Source organism: Pseudoliparis swirei, chromosome 8 (genome assembly GCF_029220125.1).
Source record: "Pseudoliparis swirei isolate HS2019 ecotype Mariana Trench chromosome 8, NWPU_hadal_v1, whole genome shotgun sequence".
NCBI classification, from domain to species: domain Eukaryota; kingdom Metazoa; phylum Chordata; class Actinopteri; order Perciformes; family Liparidae; genus Pseudoliparis; species Pseudoliparis swirei.
The window spans coordinates 12438822-12466728 of record NC_079395.1 but is presented as its reverse complement, the minus strand read 5'-3'; the positions used below and the strand labels follow the sequence as shown (position 1 = coordinate 12466728).

At 44.4% G+C, this 27907-nt stretch overlaps 3 protein-coding genes across 6 annotated transcripts; all 3 read right to left on the bottom strand.

The window, feature by feature from the left end:
* Positions 1–1248: 1248 nt before the first annotated feature.
* On the bottom strand, positions 1249–7762 carry rbp2b (retinol binding protein 2b, cellular). The gene is made up of 4 exons (XM_056420956.1): positions 7690–7762; positions 7020–7198; positions 6313–6414; positions 1249–1299 (listed from the first exon to the last, which is right to left on the bottom strand). Exons 1-4 carry the CDS (start codon positions 7760–7762, stop codon positions 1249–1251), a joined length of 405 nt encoding a protein of 134 aa, XP_056276931.1.
* A 1801-nt stretch (positions 7763–9563) lies between these two features.
* rbp1.1 (retinol binding protein 1, cellular, tandem duplicate 1) lies at positions 9564–12536 on the bottom strand. Of its 2 annotated transcripts, none has more exons than XM_056420954.1 (4): positions 12389–12533; positions 11828–12006; positions 11110–11211; positions 9564–10190 (listed from the first exon to the last, which is right to left on the bottom strand). In XM_056420954.1, the coding sequence occupies exons 1-4, from the start codon at positions 12459–12461 to the stop codon at positions 10140–10142; spliced, it is 405 nt and encodes a 134-aa protein (XP_056276929.1). In that variant the 5' UTR covers positions 12462–12533; the 3' UTR covers positions 9564–10139. The 2 variants fall into 2 exon arrangements, with proteins under 2 accessions (XP_056276929.1, XP_056276928.1); XM_056420953.1 differs by lacking the exon at positions 9564–10190 and adding an exon at positions 10211–10945 and having other exon boundaries at positions 12389–12536.
* Positions 12537–13928: 1392 nt separating this feature from the next.
* nmnat3 (nicotinamide nucleotide adenylyltransferase 3) lies at positions 13929–24784 on the bottom strand. 3 transcript variants are annotated; one of them, XM_056420952.1, is made up of 6 exons: positions 24736–24784; positions 23658–23802; positions 22101–22284; positions 16345–16430; positions 14463–14662; positions 13929–14330 (listed from the first exon to the last, which is right to left on the bottom strand). In XM_056420952.1, exons 2-6 carry the CDS (start codon positions 23767–23769, stop codon positions 14256–14258), a joined length of 657 nt encoding a protein of 218 aa, XP_056276927.1. In that variant the 5' UTR covers positions 23770–23802; positions 24736–24784; the 3' UTR covers positions 13929–14255. The 3 variants fall into 3 exon arrangements, with proteins under 3 accessions (XP_056276927.1, XP_056276925.1, XP_056276926.1); XM_056420950.1 differs by having other exon boundaries at positions 13929–14662; XM_056420951.1 differs by lacking the exon at positions 24736–24784 and adding an exon at positions 24464–24607 and having other exon boundaries at positions 13929–14662.
* Between the last annotated feature and the right edge of the window lie 3123 nt (positions 24785–27907).

Sequence of the window (27907 nt, the reverse complement as noted above, 5' to 3'; positions counted from 1 at the left end):
CTGTCGACGTGCGAGTCGGTGACCGGAAACAAACCTGCACCGTTTGTCTTTCTGTGTGACGTCACGATGCCATTATACCAAGATATTTTCAAATGATTAATTTGCTCTACTTGGCACGTGTCTGGTATTTAATGAGCAATAGAACCATTGCAGCGCATCACGATCATCACCACCTAGTTGATTTAAGTACATCCATGGCACTGGAGGGGGCTGCCCTGACATGGACTTTGTGAAAGAGGTTCTTTCTCTCGTTTTCTCCTTTTTCTCCCAACTTTTTCTCACTGTAGCTACATACCAACATATATTGTTTTACCCAGAAACCATTATGTTTTAACATAGAATAAGTTGTGTTTATTAATCATGAGTAAGATGTCATTGTGACAAATACTTTCTTGAAAGAAGAAACAATACACACATGAATTATTGAGGTTATTATAAAACCAAGTGTGGTATCAAATCAGAATTGGCCTGATTACGAATGGCTGTCATTCAGTTCTTTACAAAACATATTTGTAATACCTCAAGTGTACAGTCAAACTAATGCTAGCAAGTAAAGACTGTTATAATAATATACTTAACCACCAACTAGTTTCCTGAAAAGTCATGACATTAATCGAACACTTTAGAAATTAACTTAAGAATAAACACAAGCATTAAAAGTGTCGCTTTCAATTATTGCGTTTGTTTATAAGTAATAGTGTTCTATAATCATGCTAATCAGTTGTATCAACTTTCCCAGTTACACACTAATTACATTTCAAAGTTATAACATCTGAGGCTTAGATTATTTTGTGTTATTGATATAAATAAAGTAATGTTTAGTCTCATCTCACCATCAAGATACCATGTTTTCCCAGCAGATGGCAATTTAAACCATAAGTTAATAATAAATCCCTCTGTAGTGACTGTAAGATGTGTTCAATTAATGTGTAACTCATTAAACAATGTGAAATTATAACTCTTCTAAAAGTCAGTTCACTGGTCTTTTGATATTGGTTTGGCTGTCTAGCAGCCTAGCAGCCACTTTGTATATGGTAATACTTCTGATGTCAAGACTTGTTGTAAACAGACACATTTGAAATTGAATAGTTATAAAAACATGTTTGTCTTTATTCACAACTTGATATGTATGTCGAAAAAGCACCTTCATTCAATTAGTTCACACATTTGGGAAAATATATTATTATGGAGCAAACAAAGACCTTGTTCAAAGAGGAAGGGAAAATAAAAACATATTTATGCCTTTTATTATTTTCTCTTGAACACCTGAATACAAACTACATCTTCACACGTCAGCTCCTGTGGGAGGAAATAGGGGTAGTTATTCTTTTTTAATGACAACAATATCAGTGTTAAAACTGTCCTCATACGATGTAACAATCACATTATGTTATGCAATACATCCCACACATTCATATTGTCTGGTTCTGGTTCAAATATTTAAATACATATTAAACTATCACAATGTGACAGGCGTGTTGCCGTCACCAGTAGGTTCCCCCCCCCTAAGCACCAATAAGGACTGAGCAGCCAGAGGGATATTTGGTAAGCGCTTTTATTGCCACTGCAGACTGTGTCTCTGCTCTCCACGCTGACTCCCGATCTGCTGTCCAGCCAGCTCCTTTATGGAGACCGCCTCAGATACACAAACACATATCATCAGCTGGACTGATTACCACTCTGATTAGCAATTAGTCCAGCTGATGACAATCAGACACCGTTCCCTGAACCACACCCCGCTCCACCCACTCAGCAGCCGAGCCTAAACACCCCCCACTGCCACATACCTCCACCGCCCGACTTAGGCCGGGCAACATCCGCCTAACCTACTCCCCTCCCCCATGAGGCGGGAGAGGAAGTCGGCCACGACCATCTGTGTCCCGGCCTATGGATCACCTTGAAATTAAAGGCTGTAAAGCCAGATACCACCGAGTGATTCGGGCGTTGGTATCTTTCATGCGGTGGAGCCATTGGGCGGGCGTGGTCCGACCAGAGGGTGAATGAGCGTCCCAGGAGGTAGTAGCGCGGGAGTCGACCGCCCACCGGATGGCGAGGCACTCCTTCTCCACCGTGCTGTACCTGCCCTCCCTCTCCGACAGCTTGCGGCTGATGTACAGCACGGTCAAACCCTCCACCTGCTGGGACAAACGGCCCCAGCCCTCTGTTCGACGATCGGTCTGCAGAGTAAAGGGAGAGAGAAGTTAGGTGTGTGAAGGAGTGGTTCCCCACAGAGAGCTTGCTTTACCTCCTCAAACACCAACTGGCACCGCTCCGTCCACTGGACCGGATCTGAGGCACCTTTCCGGGTCAGGTCCGTCATGGGGCTGGTCAGCTCCGCAAAGTTCGGGATGAACCGCCTGTAATAGCCCGCCAGCCCCAAAAACTGCCTCACCTCTTTTTAGTCTTGGGCGCGGGCAGGCTGCGATGGCGGCGGTCTTGTCCACCTGAGGCGCACCTGCCCGGCGCCCAAGTGGTACCCCAGATACCGTACCTCCCTCCGTCCAACTGCACACTTCCCGGGTTGGCGTAAGCCCGCCTGCCTCAGGGACTCCAGCACCGCGCCGACCCGCTGCACATGCTCCGCCCAGGTGGTGCTGTGTATGATCACATCATCCAGGTAGGCGGCAGCATATGCAGCGTCGGACGCAGCACCCGGTCCATGAGGCGTTGAAAGGTGGCTGGGGCCCCGAACAACCCAAAGGCGTGGTGAATTGGTATAACCCAAGCGGAGTGGAGAAGGCCGTTTTCCTTAGACTCTGGCGACAGAGGAATCTGCCAGTAGCCCTTGGTTAAATCCAGTGTCGTAAAGAAACACGCAGTGCCCAGTCGGTCCAGGAGCTCGTCGACCGGGGCATTGGGTAAGCATCGAACCGTGACACCTCGTTCACCCTGCGATAGTCCACGAGAACCGAATAGACCCATCCTTCTTGACCACAAGAACAATGGGACTACACCAGGCACTGTGGGACTCTTCTATTACCCCCATCTCCAGCATTGCAGCCAATTCCGCTGAACCACCTTTCTCTTGTGTTCAGGTAACCTGTAGGGTCGTAACCGCACTGTCACGCCCGGAGGAGTCTCGATCTCGTGCTCTATGAGGTTTGTGCGTCCTGGAAGGAGAGAGAACACATCAGCAAACTGCTTTGCAACCGGGCAATGTCTGTTTTCTGGGTCCCGGAGAGACGGTCTTCACAAAGAAGCGAGGCGGATTGGTGGATTTTGGGACCTCAGGCCCCAGCTCCTCTCTCTCAGATACCGAGGACACCAGAGAAACAGACTCCGCCTCCTCCATGCCTTTAGGAGGTTGAGGTGGTAAATCTGTGTAGCTCCGCCCCTATCAGAACGCACCACCTCATAGTCGACCTCCCCACTGCCGTGTGACCACAAAGGGCCCTTGCCACTTGGCGAGGAGTTTAGAGCTGGAAGAAGGAAGCAATACAAGTACCTTCTCTCGGTGTGAATTGTCTCAGCCTGGCACCTCTGTTCGACAGGCGCCGCCGGCGCTCCTGGGCCTGGAGCAAATTCTCACGTGACAGCTGACCCAGTGTGTGGAGTTTGCTCGCAGGTCCAGGACGTGTTGGATCTCGTTCTTACTGGTGCTCGGCCCCTCCTCCCAGTTTTCTTTAATGAGGTCGAGCACCCCCTGTGGAGTCCTGCCGAACAAAAGTTCAAAGGGCGAAAATCCCGTGGAGGCCTGGGGAACCTCCCGTACTGCAAACAACAGGCGTCAAGCCATTTATCCCAATTACGTTCATCGTCATTAATAACTACGGATCATGGACTTCAAAGTCTTATTCAGGCGCTCCACCAGACCGTCGGTCTGTGGGTGGTACACACTGGTCCGAATAGACTTGATGCCCAGTAACCCGTAAAGTTCTCTCAGTGTTCTTGACATGAACTGGGTGCCCTGGTCAGTCAGAATCTCTTTCGGGATTCCGACTCGGAGATGACCTGAAACAGCGCCTGCGCGACACTCTTTGCAGAAATGTTGCGCAAGGGCACCGCCTCCGGGTATCGTGTTGCGTAATCCACGAAGACTAACACAAAGCGATATCCGCGTGCACTCCGGTGGAATGGCCCGATGAGGTCCATAGCGATTCGCTCAAATGGAACCTCCATTAATGGCAGAGGGCGCAACGGTGCCCTCGGAATGGCCGGAGGGTTTACCAATTGACACTCCGGGCAGGACGCACACCAACGGCGCACATCCGCCCGGATGCCCGGCCAATAAAATCGGGTCATTATCCGGTCCAGAGTTTTATCATACCCCATGTGACCAGCCATCGGGTTATAGTGAGCCGCCTGGAAAACCATTTCCCGGCGGCTCTTCGGCACCAGCAACTGGGTGCTTTCCTGCCCTGTGTGAATGTCATGGCTCACTCTGTACAGTCTGTCCCTGATCAATGTAAAGTGCGGATATGTCTGCGCTGCGTCAGGGCGCACCAGCTGACCATCAATTCGTATCACTTGGTCAAAGGCTGAGCGTAGAGTATCGTCCCGAGACTGCTCGAGTGGAAAATCTTCCATGGAGTGAAACTCGGGAGCCGGAGGAGTCGCCATAGGAGGCTCCACCGGTTCCCCCTCCCCGTCTGCAGTGTCGGACGACCTCGCGTCACCGCTGAGCACGGCGCACACACCGCATGACCCAGTCTGCCGTGAACGCACCCCCGCAGTCTTCCCCATTAACTTATCAAAGCCCGGCCAATCGGTTCCCAAGATTAAGGGGTGCGTAAGGCGGGAGCTAACCGCAACCTTCACGTTATGCTTTTTACCCCCATGTCTAATTTCCACTGACACTATGGGATACTCGTGAATGTCCCCATGCACACACCTTATCTTCACCCACAATGCCTCCACCAATGCCCCTGGTCGAACCAGGCTCTGGTGGATCATAGACTGTGTACAGCCGGAATCCACCATTGCCTGATGTATACCCCCCTGGATTCTTACCGGTACGCGGTATGTCGCTCCCGGACCTGGGGAGGGTGTTGGAGAGCCGGCAACCCGGATCACCTGGCCCACCTCCATCAGCGGACACTCCCGCCGGATGTGTCCGGGCTGTCTGCACCTCCAACACGCCTGCCCTGGTGTTTGAGGGACTACCTGTGGGTTGGGAAGGGTGCCGGTGTTTACTGGGGCCGGTATGGGTCGCGTCAGGGGCCGCATCGGCCTGGCCGGAGCCAGTGCGCTGTCGCTGTCCCCCTGGCCGCCGGGGTGCACCGCCAGGTGGTCTTCCGCCCGTGTGATGGCGGCCTCCAGCGACGTGGGGCCGTGACAGCGGACCCACTCTGCTGTTCTGGTCGGCAGCCCCTCCATGAACCGCTCCACGACGGCCTTCTCCACCACCGCCTGCGCCCCTTCTGTGCTCCCGGGCTGCAGCCACCTCGTCGCGGCGTCCCTCAGCCGTTGCGCGTACGCAAACGGCCGGTCGTCGGGCCCCATCGTGGCCTCGCGAAACCTCCGCCGGTGATTCTCCGGAGTCAGCCCCAGCCTATCCATCACCGCCTTCCGCATGTCCACGTAACTTTGGCGTGCTGCTGGGGGAAGCCCCAGGGCCGCAGTCTGCGCCTCCCCGGTGAGCAGGGGCAGGAGACGAATCGCCCACTCCCCCCCTGGCCAGCCGCATGCCTCCGCCACCGTCTCAAGAGTCTCCAGGAACGACTGCGGGTCGTCCCCCGCCGTCATTTTTTGGAGTTCCACCCCCGCCAAGGGGGAAGCTACAGGTGTGGCCGCCGCTGTCTGGGCGGCGAGCCGTTCCAGGGCGCGCGTCTGCTCCTCTGCCTGGGCCAGGAGCTTCCCAGTGTCTGCCGACCTGCCCCCGCCTGGTCCTGCATCATCGCTGCTATCCTCCCAGCATCTGCCCCAGCTGAATCCATGGCGGAGCTGGGTGCAGCTGGATGCACTCCATGTTCTTTGTTGTTGGTTTTTTTTCCACACAAAAAAAGAAAGGGTCCCACGTTTGGCTCCAGTGTGACAGGCGTGTTGCCGTCACCAGTAGGTTCCTCCCCCCTAAGCACCAATAAGGACTGAGCAGCCAGAGGGATATTTGGTAAGCGCTTTTATTGCCACTGCAGACTGTGTCTCTGCTCTCCACGCTGACTCCCGATCTGCTGTCCAGCCAGCTCCTTTATGGAGACCGCCTCAGATACACAAACACATATCATCAGCTGGACTGATTACCACTCTGATTAGCAATCAGTCCAGCTGATGACAATCAGACACCGTTCCCTGAACCACACCCCCGCTCCACCCACTCAGCAGCCGAGCCTAAACACCCCCCACTGCCACACACAACAAATACCGTCAACCCACCAGATAGAGTGTGTCTCCTTCGATCCAGTGTTTCCAGCCGCGGTTGGCCTTCTCTCCTTTCTGAGTGCACACCAGCTTGTTCCCCTCCCAGGTCACCAGACACTACCAGATACCACATATAGTACAATCGTTAAACAATACACTTCATTTATTATTTAGTAGACATTTAAAGTATATTTTACTTAAACCATGTGAGTTCATTTCCTCTCAAGACTTCCCTGCCTCCACCTCTCACATGATTACTTTAACCAGGCTCACTTTTCTAATCTGAAGGTTAAAGCCGTCATGAAGACTCACCAAATCACCTCTTTTATCTTGATGTGCACGAAACATTGAACAAAACCAGCTTCTAGTCATGTCTACTTATTATAGTTGCTCTTCTTTTGGCATATAAATGTACTGAATGTCAGTGTACCTCTCTTCAGACATTGTCACTGAAAAGATGTCTGATGTCTTCAAATTAAGACTCAACTGAAAAAAATGTTTAATATATTTTAATGGCTTATGACAATGCTTCGTTTTACCTGAAGTTATTTAATTAATTAAATAAAAAAATAAAAATGTAAACCATATTTTTATGATGGCTTAATTATGGCTTAAATGCCAGCAGGTAGATGCAACCTTGCCGAGTCATGTAGATGTTAGGTATGTTAAGATGTAGACCGACTCTTTTCACCTTAATGTCTCCATACGAGAGATCAACCCACCTTGAGGTTTCTGTTGTCTAGTCCCTTGGTGCACTCATCAAACTCCACCCCGACAGTGAAGGCGTGCTCATAGTTCCTGAAGGTGCTCAGCGTTTTGAAGTCAAACTTGTCTCCATCTTGGGTGACCACTTTGGTCTGAGATAGGGAGATCGCAATTTTCCTGGTTGCAAAGTCAATATCTAGGGCCAGAATAGAGAGACTTGATGATGTCATCTTTTCAGAACAGCTATATTCTAGTATGTATTATATACATATATATACAAATCTTCACAAGAATAGACACAAGTAATGTGGAGACTTCCTCACTCTGTGTTTAGTCTTAGAGTATACTGAAGGTATATATTGAAAAGTAGGTCTTGATTTATGTTCATACAGAAATCAAACAATCCACAAACAATTTTACATAAAGATATGTTTACAAAAATAATAATTTGAATCATTTTAGTATTTGATATCCTAGTTGTTGTATATTCACTGGTGAAATAATGACCTAACAAAAACACGTTTGCATTGGCTATAGATGAACAATAAAACAATTTGAACACAAATATTTAAATTGTGTGTTTGTTACTTGCAGCTTTTCTAACATCTGTAACATCACCTTAAAAAACTAGTTTAACACATACCATCTTAAGCCAAATTAAACCCACCAAAATATAAAGTTTCTTACTCAACGCTTTCAAATAGTCCTCAAATTTGTCACTGGTTTCCAGTAACCATTTCCCACTGAAGTTCGCAGGCATGGTGGCGGCTGGTGATGCTGTTGTGTGAGTGTAGACTTTAGACAGTGGATGGAGGAAAAGGTGCAGGGTGTCCACTTGCTTATATATAAGTCAAGGGGCATTAGGGCAGAGAACTGTTGATAAGTGACTTTAAGAGGATTGGCAGGGGCAATTGTTTTTGAACAACACACACACAAACACACACACACACACACACACACACACACACACACACACACACAAATACGCACTGACATGATGGTAGGTGTACAATGTACAGACAGGAGAAGCTATTTTGCAACATCTGCCAACAGTGTGTGCTCTTTGTTTGTTCAGAATACTTTACCTTTTTGCATGAAGATCAATAAAGTTTAACTGATTTTTAAGTTTTCAAAAAAACCAGCATTTGTGACTAAGTTTGGAATTTATTTATACATATAAAGTCCTCAACATTTTTTTATTCGATTATAGTTATAAATTATCTTCCCCTTTTTCTTGTCTTGAATCTATGAACTTGCTGACTTTGTTTTTTGTTGAAAAGTCTAAAGTTATAATCCTTGACATTCCCATCACATTAAACCCACTTTTATAAAAAGAGTATTTTGCATTTATATTGCTTAAATTATGAGGCTCATTCTTATTAGATACCTTTACTTTACATTGTTAGTGGCAGAGTCCGCAGTTACCAAAGCTGGATTAAAATAAAGTGCTTATCAACAACAGATTGAGAGTCAACTATACATGTAACTGCTCAAAGGGCATCCAGTGCTCCTATCTGAAGGAACTCAGGGACTCCTGTTATAAATATGTTCTTATCAATACCAGCAGTGACCACAAGTGTGGCCCAATCAACCAGGACTAGAATCTTACGGCTTACAACTTTTACGACTGAACACAAGATGTCTCCTCCTTCACCGCCAATTCTCTTTGCACAACGATAAGTAAAGCTTTGTCTGCTTTGCAAATTAGTTGTGATGTTACACAATCTTCCACATACAAACATTCAGATTCAAGGTGAGCTCAGAGAAGAGTTCCTCCTTTAGTGAATACATATGAAAACAATCTCCCATGTGTAAATTCTGCTCATAAATCATTCTGCGCAGTGAAGGTCAAACAGCCAATTGAAGGAACAATAAGAAAAACTAATGTTTGAGCAAAGGGTAACTTCAAAAGTATGCAATGATGGGAACATCCTCTCCTGTAGCTGTTTGCCTGTCGATTGCTGATCCAAATAAGATTTGAGTTGCAGACCACTCCTGCACTTCGTAGAAACGTTTTTATTGAGAATAAATGTGAATAAAGAAGTTGCCATGGTGCCAGACTCTGTTTCAACCCCTCCCTGAGAAGATCATTTCTCTGAACCAGCCAGAGCAAGAGCAGGGAGAGATCAATACCAACCCCCTGGGGAACCACAAATAAACAGAGTCTGCAGGTAGGCGCCGGCAGGAGGCTGAACAGCAGGGCGAGCAGCGGCAGCACCAGTGGCTAAGAATGAGCAATAAGTTGGACAGTTTATACAAACTGGCCAATGCAGGCGTACTGGCAATGCACAAAGTGAGCTGACAGATTCAGAGCACAGCGTAGCTCAAGCTGTCTGGCCGGAGCTCCGCAGGCTTCACTGAAACTCACTGAAATTCTCAAGTAGAGGCCCCCTGAATTTTTCATGCATGTCTGGAAAGGCATTTTCAGATAAAAAGGGTTTAAAATGCTGATGTGTCGGCCTGCGAAACTTCAGTAAATAGCAACCAACCCGTTTAATACTTTGTCTGTTGTTTACCAAATAAAATGGTAGTTTTAACCGCTCAGAAAAAGACAAATTACATTATTGAGTACTGTTTACTTTATTGATTGATTTTACTATTAAGGGCACATTTCCAAAGGAGCTAAGAGGGATAAATACACACATCATATCTAATATCCGTTCAGGAGACAAGGCATCAGTAATAGGAATGTAAAGCCTCAAACACACTCAGATTATTCTTTTTCCTTCCACAGCATTCTCTAAAATAGGATTAACCCACTGCTCCTTGGTCTTAACCAACAGCCTTCACCTCCCCACTGGTCATTTCAGCACGTTGCATTCTGAATGTGGTTCACCCATCAGAACAGCTACACCTGCAGTCGCGGTATGCATGAGTCCAACACGTCTAAACGTGATAATCAAAAGAGACAGATAGTATTATATGTGTTTATGTCACATGATATACATTCTTGATGGAATATAAATGAGTGTTTCGTATAAAATAATATTCATAACAATAAACACATTGGAGAGACGTGTGGAGTGATGCATGAATGGACCAAAGCGAGATTGGATGGTAAGTCAGAGAGAGGGATGTGCCGTCTCTCGGTAAACCGATGTCAGCAGGGGACACCGCCTCGTTCAATATAAGGCAGCTTAGGTCTTCTTGAAGATCTGTTTGCAAACAACTCCTGCAGCTCTCAGCTCCTGCAGAGAGAAAAAGACAACTTACATTTTTTTTGATTCATACAGACTCAGAATGTAAGTTTGACTAATGGGAATAACCAGGAGGATGACAGAAGCTTATCCCTGCCGTCTCCCTTAAACCTGAGCCTACACTCCCAGATTTAGAAACAGTAACTATGGGTGCAAGAGGCTGAGGACGGGTAAATTATTAGTAAATAATCCATGGAGACATTAAATGCGCAATATTTTGATTGAATATCTTCCAGCATCTACCTTGCAAAGTATGTTTTGCCACCAGAGGCCCCTGTTGCTTCACATGCAAACCCTCTTTCAGCTGCAGAGACTTCCAACCAATAACTAATTTCACAGCTGCTGATTGAAAACATCTGTTGGCCTCATTTGAACCAAATCATTTGGCATATTATATCTGCTTAGCTTTGATAGCAGTAATCACACAGAGGGAAATCTGATAATGCTGAGCTAATGAAAATGGTAATGTGCTCGTCATTACTTTAAAGTCTTTTCAGATGTTAATGGTTTCATTTCAGGCAACAGTGGGCCACACTGTGAACTTCACAGAGGAGATTAACTAGACGTTATTGAAGTTCTTCTAACAGAAATTAGATTGGAAAAGTCAAGATTATAACATGGCAGTGCTATGAGCTGGACCACTGTGGGTCTCAGACGCTTGAAAACTTAAATATATAAGTCTGTATTTCCCCTGAGAACAGTACCTTTAGAGAAAGTTCCTTATGCAGAAATAGTCGTTCACTTGGCTATAAAAGAGTTACATACACATGAACCTCACACTAGTGGGTCAATTCATGAGTCACACATAGAAATACAGCACACATACAGTGCAGATAGGCAATTTGGATTTGGATTAAAATATCCAAATTGCATGCATTAATATTCATGGCAGGGACTGCTGTTTTCTTACCAGATGAAGCTCATCTCCGTCCACCCAGTGGGTCCAGCCTCTTCCTTCAATCTCTCCCTTCTGCACACACACCAGCTTGTCTCCCTCCCAGCTGATGGTGGTCTGCATGAGGTCGGAGGTCAGGGAGAAAATGGGATTATAATGATGATGCTGCAGTGAAGGATTTATTAAATGTAGCAATGCTGATACACACACATATAGGTTTAAACATATAAGATGAGTGTTCGCAATACTATTAGAAGTAATGATTCTGACATAAATCTGCCGATACAGTCGCACGTGACCCTTCGCTCTTAGGCACCCTTCATTTTACAGCTTAGTTATAATCAGCCTTTCAACATACAATAAAGCTTTTTCAAGGGGGACCACAGATAATCTTTGATCCTATTTAGTATTCAGGGATGCAATCTGATAAAGAATGTGAGTCTTGACGTACTTCTCTGCTTCTCCCACTTCTTGTCCTGCAGTATCTGACACTGCTCTTCATTACATCAATTCATTGACACAAGCGTGAAAAGTTTGAGGAAACTTTTGCAAGTAGGTGGTATGTTTTGTATAAAATCTCACCACACTATATGCTCATTATAGTCCAGAGGGCTGCCACGGAGAAAAAGTGAGATAGACAGTAACAGGTTTGGCACATATGGGAGATTGGGAGGGTTCAACCGGATTGCATCATGTGTACGTTCATTTAAATCCCCGCTGGATTCATACTCACCAAGCATTTCCTGTCATCCACTCCAGAAAGATCCTCCTCAAACTCTTTGCCCACATCGAAGTCCATGTTGTAGTTTTTGAAGGTGCTGAGGGTCTTGATGTTGATGTGGTCCCCATTGTGGACGATGTCCTTGTCGGGCTTCAACAAGGTGGCGATTTTTCTGATGGCAACATTTACATCTGCAACAAGTGCCAAAAGAAAGTGGAAAAATAATATGAAGAAAGTTTCAGACATATGTAGATTTACAAATGGTTAGGTGCAGCAGCGTTTGTATGGCATGTTTCCATCAAGCCTGGTGACATATTTAAAATAGCTGGTATTCCTAACAATAAAATATTACATCAAAATATACTATAAATTTGGATTTCTCAAATTTGTCATACAATGTGAGACATGATACATTAATCTGAATAACTGCAATGCCTCCAGAACAGTGACATTATTAGGATTTCTATGCATAGTAGAGGATTATTTAATTGTTTACAGGCGCTCTGATGATGATACGATGTCTCCCAATCCTTCCCACGGCCAGTCCGCCACTAGCGCCTGAAACAAACTCACCAAGAGCCTTCAAGTACTCCTCGAAGTTATCACTGGAAATCATTTTCCAATATCCGTTCAGATCAGCTGGCATGTTGGCTGTTGTTCTGCTGCTTTGCTAACTGCCAGTGAGTGATGAAGAGCTCCACCGTTGACGGCTACTTGTGCAGAGTGCAGAACCTGCTGTCAAAACCAAATTCACTTTAATCCGATTACCTCCCACTTCCCTCCCTCGGTCAACTCAAGCCTCCCACTGCTTTTCCTACATATTGAATGCTTGCATGCATACATAATGTATAAGAGCTTTATGTTGGAGAGTGCTTATGCCACCTATATGGGATTAGTATGAGTGCACTTCTTTTATTAATTGACATGCATTTAAATGGAGTTCCACGTGTGGCAGATTTGGCCTGGTTCTGTTGTATAAAATGAGGTCATTTTAATCATCTTATAATTATGATGCAAAGTCATCAACAATCAACTTAGAGTGGACTACAAAGTGTGGTTAATATGCAAAGCACAACAGCAGAATCACCTGAGCTTAAAATCATCCGGCTGGAAAACATTAGTGTAGCACAACAGGACTGTCATATCTTTTGTTTCGCCTAAATAACTCAATTAATCTGATAATCTCTCTTTTGCAGGAAACCCACTGTCTAAATCCTGTACTGACTGGGACACACACACACACACGCACACATACCCAGGCACACACACACACACACACACACACACACACACACACACACACACACACACACACACACACACACACACACACACACACACACACACACACACACACACACACACACACACACACACACACACACAAACATCTTTGAAATGATGCCAGTCAGTATCAGTCACAGTGGTGCTTTCAGCCATCGGCCTCAGTGAGAAAACACCTCCTGTAGCTGAGCAACTGTAAGGATTACTTTAAATCCTTTGGTGGAAAAAATAGAGGCTCACAAACATTGTGTGTGGATGATAATGGGGAAACGGAATAGATCAACAATGAAATGCTGTTGGGAGGCTGCTGCAGAGTAGGGACACCAACAATGATCCTCAGAAGAGATGATCCATTGTAGCCTTCTACAATTAGAAAGCTGCAGATGTGGCATTCTAGTGATTAGGATGAACACCAACAATACAATAAACTCACAAACACACATGGCACTATTATTAGGGATGATTTCTTAGATTGTTAGACATATAAAGGCCAGCAATTAATATATAAAAGGTTTCCATATTCCTCCACCAGCATATCACACCTATAGACTCCTGAACATATAAATGGATATTTGCACCTTGAACTATGAATCACAACTATAGTCTGTTATGAGGTGATTTAGTTTTATTTCTTTTTTGTCTGCTCTCTGAAAATAAAATAAATTATTTGCTCAAAGGTTTTATTTTCTTTAAGTTCTTATTTTCTAAAATATCTAAATGTGAGACAATAAATGTTTAAGTGCAGGATTATTGTGTTATTATTATTTTTCCGTCTCTCTGCAGGGGGGATTTGGGATGCTGGGAGGCCTCGGACTCATGAACTCCAAAATCCTGGTTATGATTTTTATTTTATACATTTAGATAGCCAAGGGAAAAACCCCACAAATAACTTTTCAAATATACATCATTTTATTTCCATTTATCCAACTCTGCGATGATGTGAAATGTGTAAAACTACAAAGAATGAACACTTTTAGCAAACAAATACTCATTGGCACCGTGACACGAAGATGAGGCTCAGTATTTGCAACGCGTTTGCATGTTGTGCAAACCTCTACCCCGCTGCACTTCAGTGGAAGTGAACAAAGCTTCTGGTCTGAAGAGAAGCTCCAATCTGTGGGCGAACGCTCAGCTCGGTGCAGCAGCCATCCCTCCATCAGTCATCCAGACTCTTCACAGCATGCTTGGCGAGCGGCCTCAGCACTGTGTCCTGATGTATCCTCTCGCTGTCCTGCGTGTAGAGCTTGTGCCGGTGAATATATTCTATCACAGCGTCCGGGATCAGGTATTTCACACTCAGATCCCGCCTGAGAGCCCGGCGGACCTCTGTGGCGCTCGTCTCATTCCTCACCCATTCCCTCACCAGGAATATGTTGTGTCGGTGGCGCGACAGCGTGTCCGACGCGTGCACGGCCCGCTCGGGCTCCAGCCCGCCTCGACTGACGCAGACGAGGCCGAAACGTCCAACCACCTCCTCCACGTGGTCGTCCTGCCACAGGCCGGGGATCCGGAAAGTTTGCAGGAAATCAGCTCCACACAGGAGCTTCACCTGAGGACTGGGGCCTGGGGGGGAGGGGGGGGGTGAGAGGTGAGGAGGACGCCTGCTGAAGCTGAACTCACCAAGCTAGCTGGCAATATTAAGAGAAGGGATACATTGATATGCAGTGAGGGGCCAGAGCTACAGCTCCATAGGATTTATTTTGAGAATATAAAATGGCCATGATTAATAATTCTGCTGTATAATGCTTGTTGGTTTAAATAATTCCTCATGATAACAAGTTGCCTAAACTTAGACCCTTAAAAATCCTTTCTTTTTAACACCAAAAGGTATTCACTCATGAGACCAATCCACTGGATGTTTGCCAACTGGCTAATTCACTACCAAGCTGCACACGTTGGCAGACCCAAAACAAAGGAGTGGAATGTCTTCTTGAGTGAGCGATCATATTGCTGGGGAGAGAATGCAACAACTTGAGTCATTAGTGGTGTAAATCTACAATGACAAATTAAGTAAACATGTAGAGTCTCTGGACCGGGCAGAGAAAATATCACAACATTAATAAAACTGACTTCTAAACCCAACACAAATTAGATATACATGGTGCTGGAGGCTAAATAAAAACACATCAACACCATTTACTGAGAGTTCAAATGTTTCCAATAACACTCGAACTAAACTTTGACTTGTGGTTAGAAGACTCAACATAGAAGAAAATATAAAAGAGACCAAAACAGCATACAAACCTTTTTATTTAGCAAAAATACATATTTTATCTGATTCATTTTGGATAGATCTCACAGCCAATCGTAGATCTTTATGCTGTGTTGTGTGAAAAAGCGGAAGGGGCTCAAAACAAATATCTGTGTAAATGATTTATTAAACCTATCCCCAATACTCTTTAACCACATTCACTCAAGTCCACAGATCACAATTAAGCTTTGTACATGCTGAGCACCGTAGGGCCCGATGCAAATCCTGAACCCCAATGTTGTTAGAGGGCTTGTTAAAGACGTGAGGAAGTCATTTACTGAAAATAATTCAAGTACTTTGTTTTTTTTACAATGGGAGAGAGCCAACCATCATGCAAGTGGATCTCTAAGGATGTGCTGAATGCCAAAGTTAGCATGCTAACATGCTCATTATGAAACTATCCCATGCATCTTTTTAGACCTTGCCTGAACCTAGATAGATTAAGGTTGATCGGCCACGCCCCTTCAGTCCTCCCCCCTTCCACGTGATACATGTTTCACTGAATCGCCAGGTAGAGCACTGACGCTGCCGTTCTGTATGATGAACTGTCACCAGCATCATCTCAAGATTTTACACGCAAACCTTCATATATTATGTGCTTAAAGTCTCTGGTTATTTGTTTCATAACCCGCTACACTACAGCTTTTCTGTATTTCTCAGTTTCTCTCCTAAAGTCACAGCCCGATCCTGTCCCCCAACAGGAGACACGGCCAGTCTGTTCTATGTTTACCCGGTTCCCCACCTTAGTTTAGCATTGTTTACACGATAAGATTAGCTATTTAACACATGACAATGTTTCATAAGTTTAACAGATCTTTGCAAAAGAAAAATTCAACAAACAGTTGTTGAGATAATCCCTTCACTTGAATCAATTACTTTTAAAATGATAGTCGGACCAAAATGGTGGACTAACCAACCGACATGCCATCCCAAAATGCGAGAGAAGACATGCCTGAGTGCAGTCAAAGTGTTTCTGACAGTTAGAGGTTCTTACTTGAGAGGGGAACAGTGTTTCCACCGGGGCCGGTGTGCGTTCCTGTGCTCTGCTCATACTCCTTCAGGATACACCCATAATGATACCTGCCCAAAGACCAAAGATATGAGAGAGAAACCTAAGTAATGGTAAAACACAGACTTTTCCTTTCTGTAATTCTCCCGTTAACACATTTTGTTACCAGGAGCTAGTTTCTGCATAAGCGTAGCCGACATGTTTTCTAAACATCGTGCCAATAAAGCCTCATCAAACTGAACCGGATGTCTTGACACTGACATCAGCCCTTCTCTTGGGTGTTCACTCCTGGAATCAGCCGAGAGTGGGGTTGGAGGAGAAGCCGAGAGGAAGAGGAGGTCAGAAAGGAACCAGGGAAGGAGGCTGCCAGGGCAGGACTGGGGAGCGGTTGAGGGACTCGGAGTTGGGTTGTGGTCGGTTCCTCTTTGGGAGGTTCTAGGGTGTTCCTGTTGTAACTTGCAGTGGAGGAAGACTCTGTCCGTGTGTTTGATGGTAGCTTCTGTGAAGTTGGTTGGCTTGTCGCTTTTCTGTGGTTTTGTTGGTCATTTTGTTTTTTTTCTTTATTTTATTTTTTGTTTGTTTCTGGGATTTCAAAGTTTTCTTGTTTTTTTATTGTTTCCTTCCTAGGTTTCTTCTGTTACCTTGCGCTCAGGGGGGTTCGGACAGCTGGGGGCGGCTGGTGGCCAAAGGCTTTCGGCCTGGTTGTGTGGCAAAAAGGTTTGGCGTTTGCTGTATGTGTGTTTTTGCTTTAGAGTTGTTTGCTTTGATGGGTTTGTTTTTTTTGTTGGATGTGAAAGCGAATTGGGTTGTTGGGATCAACTAGGGCAAATATCAGGCAAGTCAAAAACTTAGTCTGAGTCAAAAATAGGTTGAGTTTGACGTGGTGTGCCAAAGGAAAGCTCACAGACACAAGCACATGAGGTTGTGTTGCGGTCAAGGAGGAGAAAAGGAGGAGGGACAGGGGGAGTTGTTGAAGAGATTGAGCCTCAGGATGGTGGCGGAGAGAGAGAGCTACTTAGCTGAGGCTGAGATAGAAGGAGAGAGATTGAAATGACGGGAATTTTATTGAGGGGATGAGGAAAGAGATGCAGGCGAGGTTGAGAGGAAGAGTAGTAGTGCTATTGGACATGGAGGGAATTGAAGGGGCTAAATTCAGGGCTCTTTGTAATTTGACCAAGATAGACGCTGATAGTTATTGTAGGAGTTTTGGTTTGTTTGTCCTGTTTTGGCGTGTGGTAAGCCGGCAGCCTGTGCGGAGCATGTGGTGGGAGGTTGGTCTCGCTGGACGGACGGGGGGTGGTCGGGCTGCATTACGTTCTGCAGGAGAGGAATCGCGAGTTCATGGACGGAGGAGAAACCAAGAGGTTGAAAGAAGAGGTCATATAGAAAGAAAGATGTTGATTTTATGCGGGTTGAAAAAAAAATGTGAAGAAAAAATCTATGTTCAATGCCAGCGCGGTAACGCTGCTCAATTCAGAGGTGATGTTCTCAATTTCAGTGGGGGCGGGTGGCGGTCAGAATGGGAAGAACAGGTTCCAGTGACAATAGTGAGGATGCAGAGGCATCACACAAAAGGACATGTGGCGCTGTTGTTGCCTCCTGATGTGTTGTTCGGGTTGAATTTTGGGTTCTTTGCCCTGGTCAATTGAATATCGGATTGAATCTCCATTCAATCTTGTTTTCTCATATCTTCTTAGTTAAGTCAATGTGAAATGAATATTCGGTTTTGGGTATTGAGGGGGTAGATTTGATCTGGGAATGATGAGCCGCAGGGGGCACAGGGTCGAGCTTTGAGGAGAGTTGTGTAGTATATATCGTGGGGAGGTTGTAGTGTCGAGGTTTCTGTGTACATTGAGGCTACCCGCATGAAGTGGATTGGGCTTGTGAGGTTGTTAGATGTGGTGATGGGATCTGTAGTTTTATGGCTGTATGAAGACTGTAGATTAGATGTATTTCCCGCTGAAAGTACGGTGGATCTGTTACCCGAGGTGAAACGTACACGACTGTTAGATTGCCTCCCCTGATCTGTGTCTGGTGCGTGTGAGTGAGTGGATAGGATATTGGGATCACTGCGATCAGGAGGTATCAGACTTGGTGTATGTCGAAAAAAGGTGGTGCTACGACGAAATTTGAGCGCTCACAGGTGCATGGACATCGGTGTCGTATCAAAGATGACCGGTAGGTTTGAATGAGGATGTGGGGTCTTCTGGTTGGATGATGATCATGAGGATGCTGGCGTCTCATCAGGGGCGGGCTACGTTGCTGGCGTGTTAATAAACCCTTTGTGGTAAAGAGGGGCCCTGGCTTCTGCGCCTGGTCTAAGAGCCCAGGCATGTAGGAAGCCTGAACCAATACTGTAAAACGGGCCATGTGAACCAGGTCATGAAATGGTGAACTGTATCTACCGTGATGCCGTACTGGGCCCTTTCCTTGTGGAGTGTGTGGAAACTTGGGTGATCGTGACTGTTCATGACGTGTGCAAAGTAAAATCCGCATCTTCAACCCCACTGAGTAAGTAACACCAAATCACCAGTGCTTCGTAACATCAGCCCTACCGTGCAAGGTTTTTCCATGTCGGTAGTGGCCTGGCACCATGGGTTGTTTTTCCAATTCTGGTGAATTTCACTTTAATCAAATGTCAGCCATGCATCGACCATCGAGTCCATCTCAACATCTCAGGCTCAGAGTTCAGTGTTGCATTTGCCCTGGGGGTCGCACAACCGTGTTTGGAGTCGGCGTGGGCGCCGTGTTTAGATCAGCTTAGCGTTTGGAATGTTGTGTTGTGAGAGGGTCGATGAAGTGAGATTGTTTGCAATGTTTGATGTTTGGCTAATAAGAAAGGTTTGGTCGTCCCCATGATAGGTGCGGCTGGCTGTGGTGGTCCTTGTATGCGTGCCTGGCCAGGTGGTGAGGTGGGTTGATGGGTGTGTGCGCTCTGGGAGTGGTGGTGGGTTTCGGTTCAGGAAGGAAAGTTGTGCCTGAGGCTGTAGAAGAAATGGAAGTTAAAAATGAGAAATAAAAGAAACACAGAGAGCGGGGACAGATCAGAGTTCCAGCTGAGTTGCCGATCCCTTGGTTGCCGATCCTCGGTTCCAGTTTGTGGCCCGGTTCAGTGGTCCAAGTGTTGTTACCAAGAAAGTGTTACTTATGTTGGTGACGATGTCGCTACCGCAGGCCGGGGTGACTGCGTTGTCAGAGGCGAAATATGTTGAAGCCGAGGTTACTAGAGCAGAGCAGGACTGAGAGGCGACTGGCGCTGGACGGTTGTTAGTTCAAGCTGGGTTCTGTTTGGTGCTTGTTCTCTAGTGTGAGCTGTCAGTCTCTCGAGTGCCTGCTGCCTGTGCTCTGGTGCTGCCAGTGCTTTGGTGCGCCTGTTCTGGGGAGGTCCCGGATTTTGGGGATGAAGCGGTGTGGTGGGACGAGGTGGGTGTTCAGGAGGCAAATAAGGTGGAAGCAATCCGTGCATTTTCAGACGTGCTTCCAGCTGTGACCTGCTTTTCGGGTGGGCTTGATACTTCAGAGGGAGGGTTCTGTGCTGCGCAACTCCCTGCTAATGTAACTGAACTATTCTGCAAAAGTTCCTTATGTTTATGGAGATGTGGAGGATGTTTATCCAGAAAATTAATAATGTCATTAATGTAGAAGCGCTTAAGCCGCGATCAGCGTGCTAAACTTTAAACTGGCAGTTGATCAGTTGGGGTTGGGGCTGGTTGGGGCTGGGTTGCCTGCAGCGCAGGATGTTTGGGGTGGAGCATCATCGGGTCAGAAGTCTCAAAAGCTCAAGGGTGTATTCCACCATTGACTTCTCACCCAAAGGAGGCACTGCACTCGCTATGGTTTGTTTTTGGTTTTGGCTGATGCAATCAGTGTCGCATTCCTGTCATCACGTCACATTTTTATTTCAACACTTGTGTTTCACAAAAAAATAAAGGTTGATGCGTTGTTGTTGTTAATGCTTACATATCATTCTCAGTTGGTCAAACACATTCGGGATAATGTGATAATTGTGTTTAGCATGCATTGTATTATCATAGTTATATAGTTATGGAATGAGGGTGGTGGGTGTCAACGCCGGTTGGTTGTTTGTTTTGTTGTTTTTAAAAAAAAAAAAAAAAAAAAAAAAAAAATCACTAACTCAGTGTGGGGGTGTCCGTACTCCCCCTTCTTATTGTCCTCTTTTTTTCTTTGCTGGGGCCTTTGCCTCGCCCGCCTCTCTCTCTTCTTCTCCAGGTGTAGGTGTTTGACACTCAGCAGGCAGGTGTTCATCAATCAGCCGAGCCAATCAGAGGTAGGAAGGAGGAGGAGGAGGAAGGACTTACTGGGGAGAGAGGCCGGCGTGGGCCAGGCGCTTGCCTGTTGGGTTTTTCTTTTGACGCGTGTTACATAGGTTGTTTGTTTGTGTTTTGTTTTGCCCGTTCGGTTCTGGTTGGTGTGTTGGGGAGGTTAGAAGACTGGGGGTTTGGCGGCTGGGGGTGGCTGGTCCAAGTCCCTTTCTTTTTTTTTTTTTTTTTACTCTCTCAGACATTTTTTGATTTGATAATAAAGCTTTTTGTTTTTTGCTAGGTGCTTGTGCTTTCTTTTTTTTTTTATCATGTTGCTGCCTCCTCAAGAGCCACTACCGCAGAGTAGGGAGGCGGGACGTAACACCGGATTAGGAAAAGGGAAATATCGATGAGTCACAGAAACTAAGCTTACCAAGTAAAGCTTCTTAAAAAGCTCCAGTGCATTTGCATGTGTGTGTGAGTGTTAAGGAGCGACAGGACTTGAGACGTGGCCTGCTCACAGCCTCTGGGTAACAACAGGCCACTTCATGCCTTGATCAGCACCCGTGTTGCGCAAAAAAAAACTCATGAGGGGATTTGTGAAGAATGCAAAGTGGGGCAGAAGTAGAGTGAATAAAATGGAAGAAGTTCAGCGATACCTTTTTTTCCTTCTTCTTTAAATCAGCTTAAATTGTGTAAAAACATATGGTATACAGTGGGTGTGTGCCATGATTCAGTGTGAAGAACACTTTTTTCCATTCCAAAACTCATTACATTGGGCCAAATCCATGACAAAGCCCAGCTGCAAATACATTTCATATTCCTCCACAATAAACTGCAATATGGAGTGGACCAATACTCATGGATATGCTTTATTCACATCACTTACTCTCTTCACTCATATTCATATCCCAGACAGCCTTTGCCAACTACGCAATTCCCACTCTGTGGGAAATGAACAGCAGGAACTCCTGATTTCACCTCATCAAAAACCCAGTCCTGACATGCAGTCCAGTCTGGCAGACCTAAAGAGACCAGAACCTGGCAACACACTGTTCCATAAGCAGTTATGGTTGGCATTAAGAAGTACGGGTGGAGGAGCAGTAATGGTGAGCACATCCATGTGAGCTCTGCTGGAGCTCTGATAAAACTAGGACATGTCAGCAAAGACAAAATATGTGCCTTATACCCCATCAAGAATTTAAAAAAGGATGTAACAACAGAGAGTAATACTAAAAGCTACTGAGTGGGATACGAACTGGGACAAGATGTGCTTGGTTCTGTCAGCAGAAACAGAAAGGTACAGGACAACTATCAGTATGAAGGTCGCAATGCTTTACTAACTGCACACAAGATGCACCCTCAGTTATAGCCCAGAAGCTGAAATGATCCGATATCTAGCATGATCTTGCATGGAAACCTTCTTTCAACATTTTTTTTTTAGAGCAACACTAATGTGGCTTCAAGCTTGTTGTGTACCTCATGGTGACCACAGTCTCTGTCCAGTCTGGCTGCTGGCTCTCCCACTCATCCACCGTGACCCAGTTGGAGCTCTGCAGCGCCAGCTTTGCCATAGCAATTCGGTGCCTTGCCAGGACCAGGCCCTGCTTTCCATAGACGTCACTCACTGGAGATATGATGCCACCCACCACCCGGTACTGGCCTGAAGGGAGACAAGAAGATTAATACAGTTTTTCTGGGTCATGGTAGCCGGTACAGAAACGGAATATAAATCAGAAGCTGACAAAAAAACTCTGAGATAGTGATGTTAATATTATTAGCGCTTCGTCAGATCTCAAATTTGAAGGCCATTGATCTTTTTAAAACAGGGTGATGAAGGCGCTTCATCACGTCACGGACGATTGCATTTTACAGTGAGAGCGATATGAAAGAAAGTTTTGCCTCAAGCAATGAGAGTTAGACTCAAAGTTTTAAGATTCAAACTTATATCAGGGAATACAGAAGCAAACTAAGTTAATAAAAGAGTTTAAAACATGTATTTGCAAGTTTTCCACAAACACTCACAGGAAAATAAAAACAGCTCATGTATGCAGCTTTCAGTAATTTTCTGATGGTAAAACAAGTCAGCTGATGTCTTATAGGTGAGGGGTCAAAGATAAACGGTCAGAGCATTAGTTATGTCCCTCCCCAGTGAAATGCTGCCTTGTGAATAGAGCTGACTTAGGACCAGTATAAGGATGTTGTTGTGACCATGTGACCAGGCCAGAAACACTAATGCAGAGCAGCTTTGGGGTGTAGACGAAAATTACAGGGTGACGGGTGGTCAGATTTCACCCTGTTATAATGGTTGGGGAAACACTGGAGTTGATAATCGTGTCTTCTTGTCTGATCAATACGGAACTGTGAGGTGTGCGAATGGACAGAGCGGCCAGCTGCTGATCACTCACTCAACAGTCCGACGTGCAATTTTTTTTGGGAGCACCGAAGACCCATTTTGACCCAGGAAAAACCCTGCTAGTGAAACGTGTCTCATCAATACACTGTCATTTTACAGTTTAAAATGTTTTTTTTGCCATTGACTAATTCTGTAAATGTATGTCATATGCCTCAAATAAGGTTTTAACAACAAGAACTTTGATGTAATGTAATTTACAGCATTAATATACGTGATATGAATAAGCTGGCATCGGTATTTATTTTTTATATTTATTTATGTGTATTCTATTTTGTTTTAATTTGAGTGCATTTATGTTTCTAGTCAAACAATACATCATCAATCATTGTGGCATGTCTTGATAAACCTTATAGTGGATGAATAAAATCAGGTACTATGGTTCTTATGAGTCATAAATACGCGTGGTTTTAAATATGCATAGCTATCTACAGACTATGAGGGACAAAACACATCAGAAACCTCCTTTTCTTTTAAAGTAATTTACTATATGTCTACAACTGATCAAAAGGTGCAATCAGTACGATGCAATGTTACGATCAGCATATATTATGGAATAAAGACATCACAATTGGTCACAGGCCACCAAATGTGTGCGTTCATGGCTAATGTCTGGATCTGACCTGTGCTGTGCATGTGGTCTCTGGCCAGCTCAAACAGCCTCATGTGCTGGTTGGTGATGGGATTAAAGGAGCCACAGGCTAGCAGGACGAGTGGAACACGGTGGGTGGCCATCTTGGTTTACCCCTCACACCGCTGTCATAGAACCTTGGGGGGAAAGCAAAAGAAACCCAAAATATGGAAAGACTGAAGAAGTCTGGCATACACATGTGTCCTCTTCAAGAACCTTCTGCAGGACACTGTGCAGAAAAACCTGAGCTCGTAGATCTACAAGTCATTTTGCAGTGCTGTACCTTTTGGCAGAGGTCCGTCTTCGTTGCACCCCATCAATTTATTTACTATTTAATGGGACTTTTTAATCCCAAAGCATGTTACATTGTATGATAATAACATAATTAATTAAAATTATTATACACTATATATATTTTTTTTATACCAACAATTAGTATTTAACGTCCCATCTACGTCTCATTCACTGGCGTCACTTTAATGTGTTTCAGTGCTCCTTGTTCTAGAAAAAGTTCTATACAACAATAAAAACATTGATAATCTACTGTATGCAAACAGTGCACGGCAGACATCAAACAAACCAAATTGGACAATTGTTTAAGTGTTGAATTTGTGCGACAACAAACTGACACTAATAAAAGCAGTGTTGCACGTGTCCGGTGTTCACGGATTTAGCGGCTTCCATCACAAGTAACTTCCGGTGTGAATCTGCACACGTCTCTGATCTGGGCTCGTGACAGGCGCGTGCTACGTGCAACAGAGAAAGGGACCCCCGCAGGTCGTTTTGAAGCACACTTACGCAACGTAGACATTATGGGTTGCCGTGGGTTTTGGGAGCGGTTACGGCGCAATTACAGTCGCAGGACAGCTCAAACAAATCAATGACGCTCGGTGTTGACCTAGAGTCTCCTAGACGCTAACATGGATTAGTCTCGCGGACCAAACTACGTGCAGAGCGACCAAAACCCTTCCGAATAAATGTATACACGACGCTGAAAAGTAGCACATTCATACGTTCATATGACTAAAGACACAACGGCTAAAGTTAGGAATGACAAAGTATAGCTTTACCTTCTTTACACATCACTGTTTGGTATGAGTGTCACACTGTTTCCACTCCCCTGTTCTGCGAAACTGTTGCTCGATAGTTCCGCAAAGAAAAAACGACTGAAGTGCGACTCCTGGTGGAAGAAGGTTAATCTGAGCAAAGTGACGGAGCTCTCCGTGGTACTGGAATACACTACAAGTCTTTTAAATTACACGCAGTGATTAGCCCGACATTGTTGTCATGCATTAGCTATTTATTTGACCAGTATTACATTGATATACATAATTCTAATACTTTCTTGTGCCTCTGGATAAGGAGAACGTCTGTACTCATGTAAGCTGACCTTTCACAGCAGTGCCCCATCAAACAGTTATGTGCTCCTAGTAACCTTTCATTCCATTGTTGTTAACTGCTTGTCAAATGGAAAGGAGAAACTTTGTCGAACACTAATTGACTATCTGACAATGGATGTACGACGATTGGCTTTTCCAATAACTCTGCATTGTCGCAGAGGGACATGGATAACATTGAAAGAATGGGATGATTCAAGCAAGCGCTATAGCATTTCACAAAGCATTGGTATATATCATTAGAAAATACAGTAAACTGCCCAATGATTAATGTTATAGCTGCAAGAATTGCACATGTGTGCATACCGGGTATGTAACCCTTTTAATATATTTCATATAAGTATACGTGCAGTTATTCTCAGCGTTGAACCCGACTATGAACTGGGTTACATAGGTCTTTTGCATTTCAAGCCTAGGTTCATTATAATGTTCCTTTATTCCTTGAGACTTTAAAGTAAAACTATTGTGTGCATGAATCCCTTATGTTGTCTATGTGAAGACAAATAATCCGATTTCTAGGCTAAAACCTGTTATTGATTTTACTGCTCAGACTGTAGTGAAAATCCACAACTTCCTTCACAGCACCAGAGAGGAGTGTGTCTTACCCAATAGTCTGTGATGCTACACCAGAGTTAGTGCAGATAAACAGGAGAAGAGCACCTAGATTCATATGAAGGAACATTGTCTCGTGTTTTGGGAGGTATACTACTGTAGCATGTGACTTGCATGTTCATTTTTAGTTGAAAAAGTGGGACTGGTGTGACAACTAGGTCTAGATAGTGTGATCTGAAAGTTTAATTTATATACTGTACATTTCTTTAACTATTTCAGGGTAATATTTTGTATTTATTTGCTTTTTAAGAAATTATTTTTTGGGGAAATTAAAGTTTTTATCACGATGAGGAGTAATCATCTATGTGTTATAAACAATAACAATTTAGCAGACATAACTTGTTGAATACTTTTTGTAGTCGTAAAGGTTTTTTACTTGCTAAAAAAATACAGATGCTGGAAAAAGTGAAAAGTAAACAAGGAAACAGCCGACACATTTGTGTGAAATGTTGAGAGTAAGATATGAAGCTGTCAAAAACCGAACAAGCAATACTTCAGTGATGCCACAGTAAACATCTCCATGTCACCTGCTCTGAATGATTGCGCTGATGGCTTGGTAAGAACAATCTGCTCATTACACCATGTTTACTCCGTCACTGCTCTGTTGTAACTTAGCTGGCACGACCCATGGAAACAGCCAATTGGGAGTATGTGTGTGTTAGTGACTGCATGTGTTTGTCTGCATGAATGTGTGTGTGTGTGTGTGTGTGTATTTGTCTGTTCTGTCTTTCTTATCCTCTTAACTCACTTGAGGTCTACCCTCTCTCCCTCTCTCTCTCTCTAATCCCCAGAACACACACCAACACCCAACACACAAATCAGCATGGGAAAATAATTGAAGAACATACGGCCGTTACAGAAAACCAGGGATTCTGCCACAGGGTGAAAACTGAAATACTCAAATGTGCGGCGGGGAGTACAGCTGCGCTGTTCAGGCTCTTGTTCGGAATATACAGCTGGAAAACATCAAAACTTTAGCAGCTGCTTAAATTGATTATGAAAGGAATGTTGCTGTTAGAAAATGAAACAAGTACACAGTTCATGTTACTTCTTAATTAAAGTGTTTATTTTTTAATATATTCCAAATTTAGCGTAACGTAAACAGGACATAAATGGAGGATGTGTGTCAAAGATGCAAATTGGTTGTTGAGTAATCTGAATACGAAATTGCTGTGGAAATCAGTAGACATCATCGTGGCTCTTTCATGATACACCTACGTAATTTTATCATTTATAATGTAAAGAATATTAATCTGGGCCTTATCATACAATAGCTTTTATGGGAGCTGCTTTGATCCTGAAGTTACAGTCAATTTAAACACAATCCGAGCTTTCCATAAATTCTAAAATCAAATGTAAACTCATATATTTTATTTATTATAATTATATAATTATTATGATAATGAGTATATTTCAGACAAATGTCAGTTCGAAAATAATGAAGAGATAGTCTGATTAGTTATCCCTACTCCCCCCCCCCCCGTGATTTACTGGGTAATTTAACCCCTTCAAACAGGAGTAGAAATTTCTTTTATTATAAGGGGTTATACACCATACATACAACCTGTATTGCTTTATTTTCTTGGATTGTGGTAAACGTCCGGTGTCCTTGGTTTATTGAATTGGTTGAATAACTATAGCTGTATTCTTGAAGAGGATGCAATCACTGACAGTACATAGTCGGTTATGGCAGCCCTCTGCTTTCGTGTCCAAACCAATCCCTTCCCCTCTTTACATCAAACTACTACCACATTCACATCTCGGGCAGATCCCCTCCTTGTATCCCTCCTCTCTATTAGCCCCTTCTCTCTCATCACCTGCTCTGGCAAGCTTGCTGAACTAAGACAGATTTTGCCCAGAAAGGACGTTTGTATTCTTCAAAATAAATGTGGACAATTTGTCGTACTTGGGGAAAACATTGTTTTAGAGCCCCTATAATCATTAAAATGTGAAAATACATTTGAGAACATATTCTAATGTTCATTGTTTAGAATTATAGTCTTATTTTATTGCCCATATTGGACATTATTCAACATTAACAGTCGACTGTGTTTTATTTTGAATACCAACATCCGGAAACTTAGTTTTATTGACGCTGTGTAAACGTCAGTATCTCTCTCGCTCTCTCTCTCTCTGCCCACAGTGCCCAGTGTGGCTGTCTCTTTACCTTTCCACTATCCCTCGCGCGACCGACCAGTTGAAAACATCCTCGCGCTCGGGAGGTGATCCAGGA

What these genes read in the sequence shown, in the direction of transcription:
- rbp2b (XM_056420956.1), bottom strand. Translation starts at nt 7,762, where the DNA reads ATGCCTGCGAACTTCAGTGGGAAATGGTTACTGGAAACCAGTGACAAA. An exon ending in TAGACAACAGAAACCTCAAG is followed by an intron (nt 6,415 to 7,019) that starts GTGGGTTGATCT and finishes GGTATCTGGTAG; the next exon opens with TGTCTGGTGACCTGGGAGGG. An exon ending in AAGGAGACACACTCTATCTG is followed by an intron (nt 1,300 to 6,312) that starts GTGGGTTGACGG and finishes TTCCTCCCACAG; the next exon opens with GAGCTGACGTGTGAAGATGT.
- nmnat3 (XM_056420950.1), bottom strand. Translation starts at nt 23,769, where the DNA reads ATGGCCACCCACCGTGTTCCACTCGTCCTGCTAGCCTGTGGCTCCTTT. An exon ending in AGACCACATGCACAGCACAG is followed by an intron (nt 22,285 to 23,657) that starts GTCAGATCCAGA and finishes GTCTCCCTTCAG; the next exon opens with GCCAGTACCGGGTGGTGGGT. An exon ending in GAGACTGTGGTCACCATGAG is followed by an intron (nt 16,431 to 22,100) that starts GTACACAACAAG and finishes GTCTTTGGGCAG; the next exon opens with GTATCATTATGGGTGTATCC.
- rbp1.1 (XM_056420953.1), bottom strand. Translation starts at nt 12,461, where the DNA reads ATGCCAGCTGATCTGAACGGATATTGGAAAATGATTTCCAGTGATAAC. An exon ending in GGAGTACTTGAAGGCTCTTG is followed by an intron (nt 12,007 to 12,388) that starts GTGAGTTTGTTT and finishes CACTTGTTGCAG; the next exon opens with ATGTAAATGTTGCCATCAGA. An exon ending in ACGGAGATGAGCTTCATCTG is followed by an intron (nt 10,946 to 11,109) that starts GTAAGAAAACAG and finishes ACTCTTTTATAG; the next exon opens with CCAAGTGAACGACTATTTCT.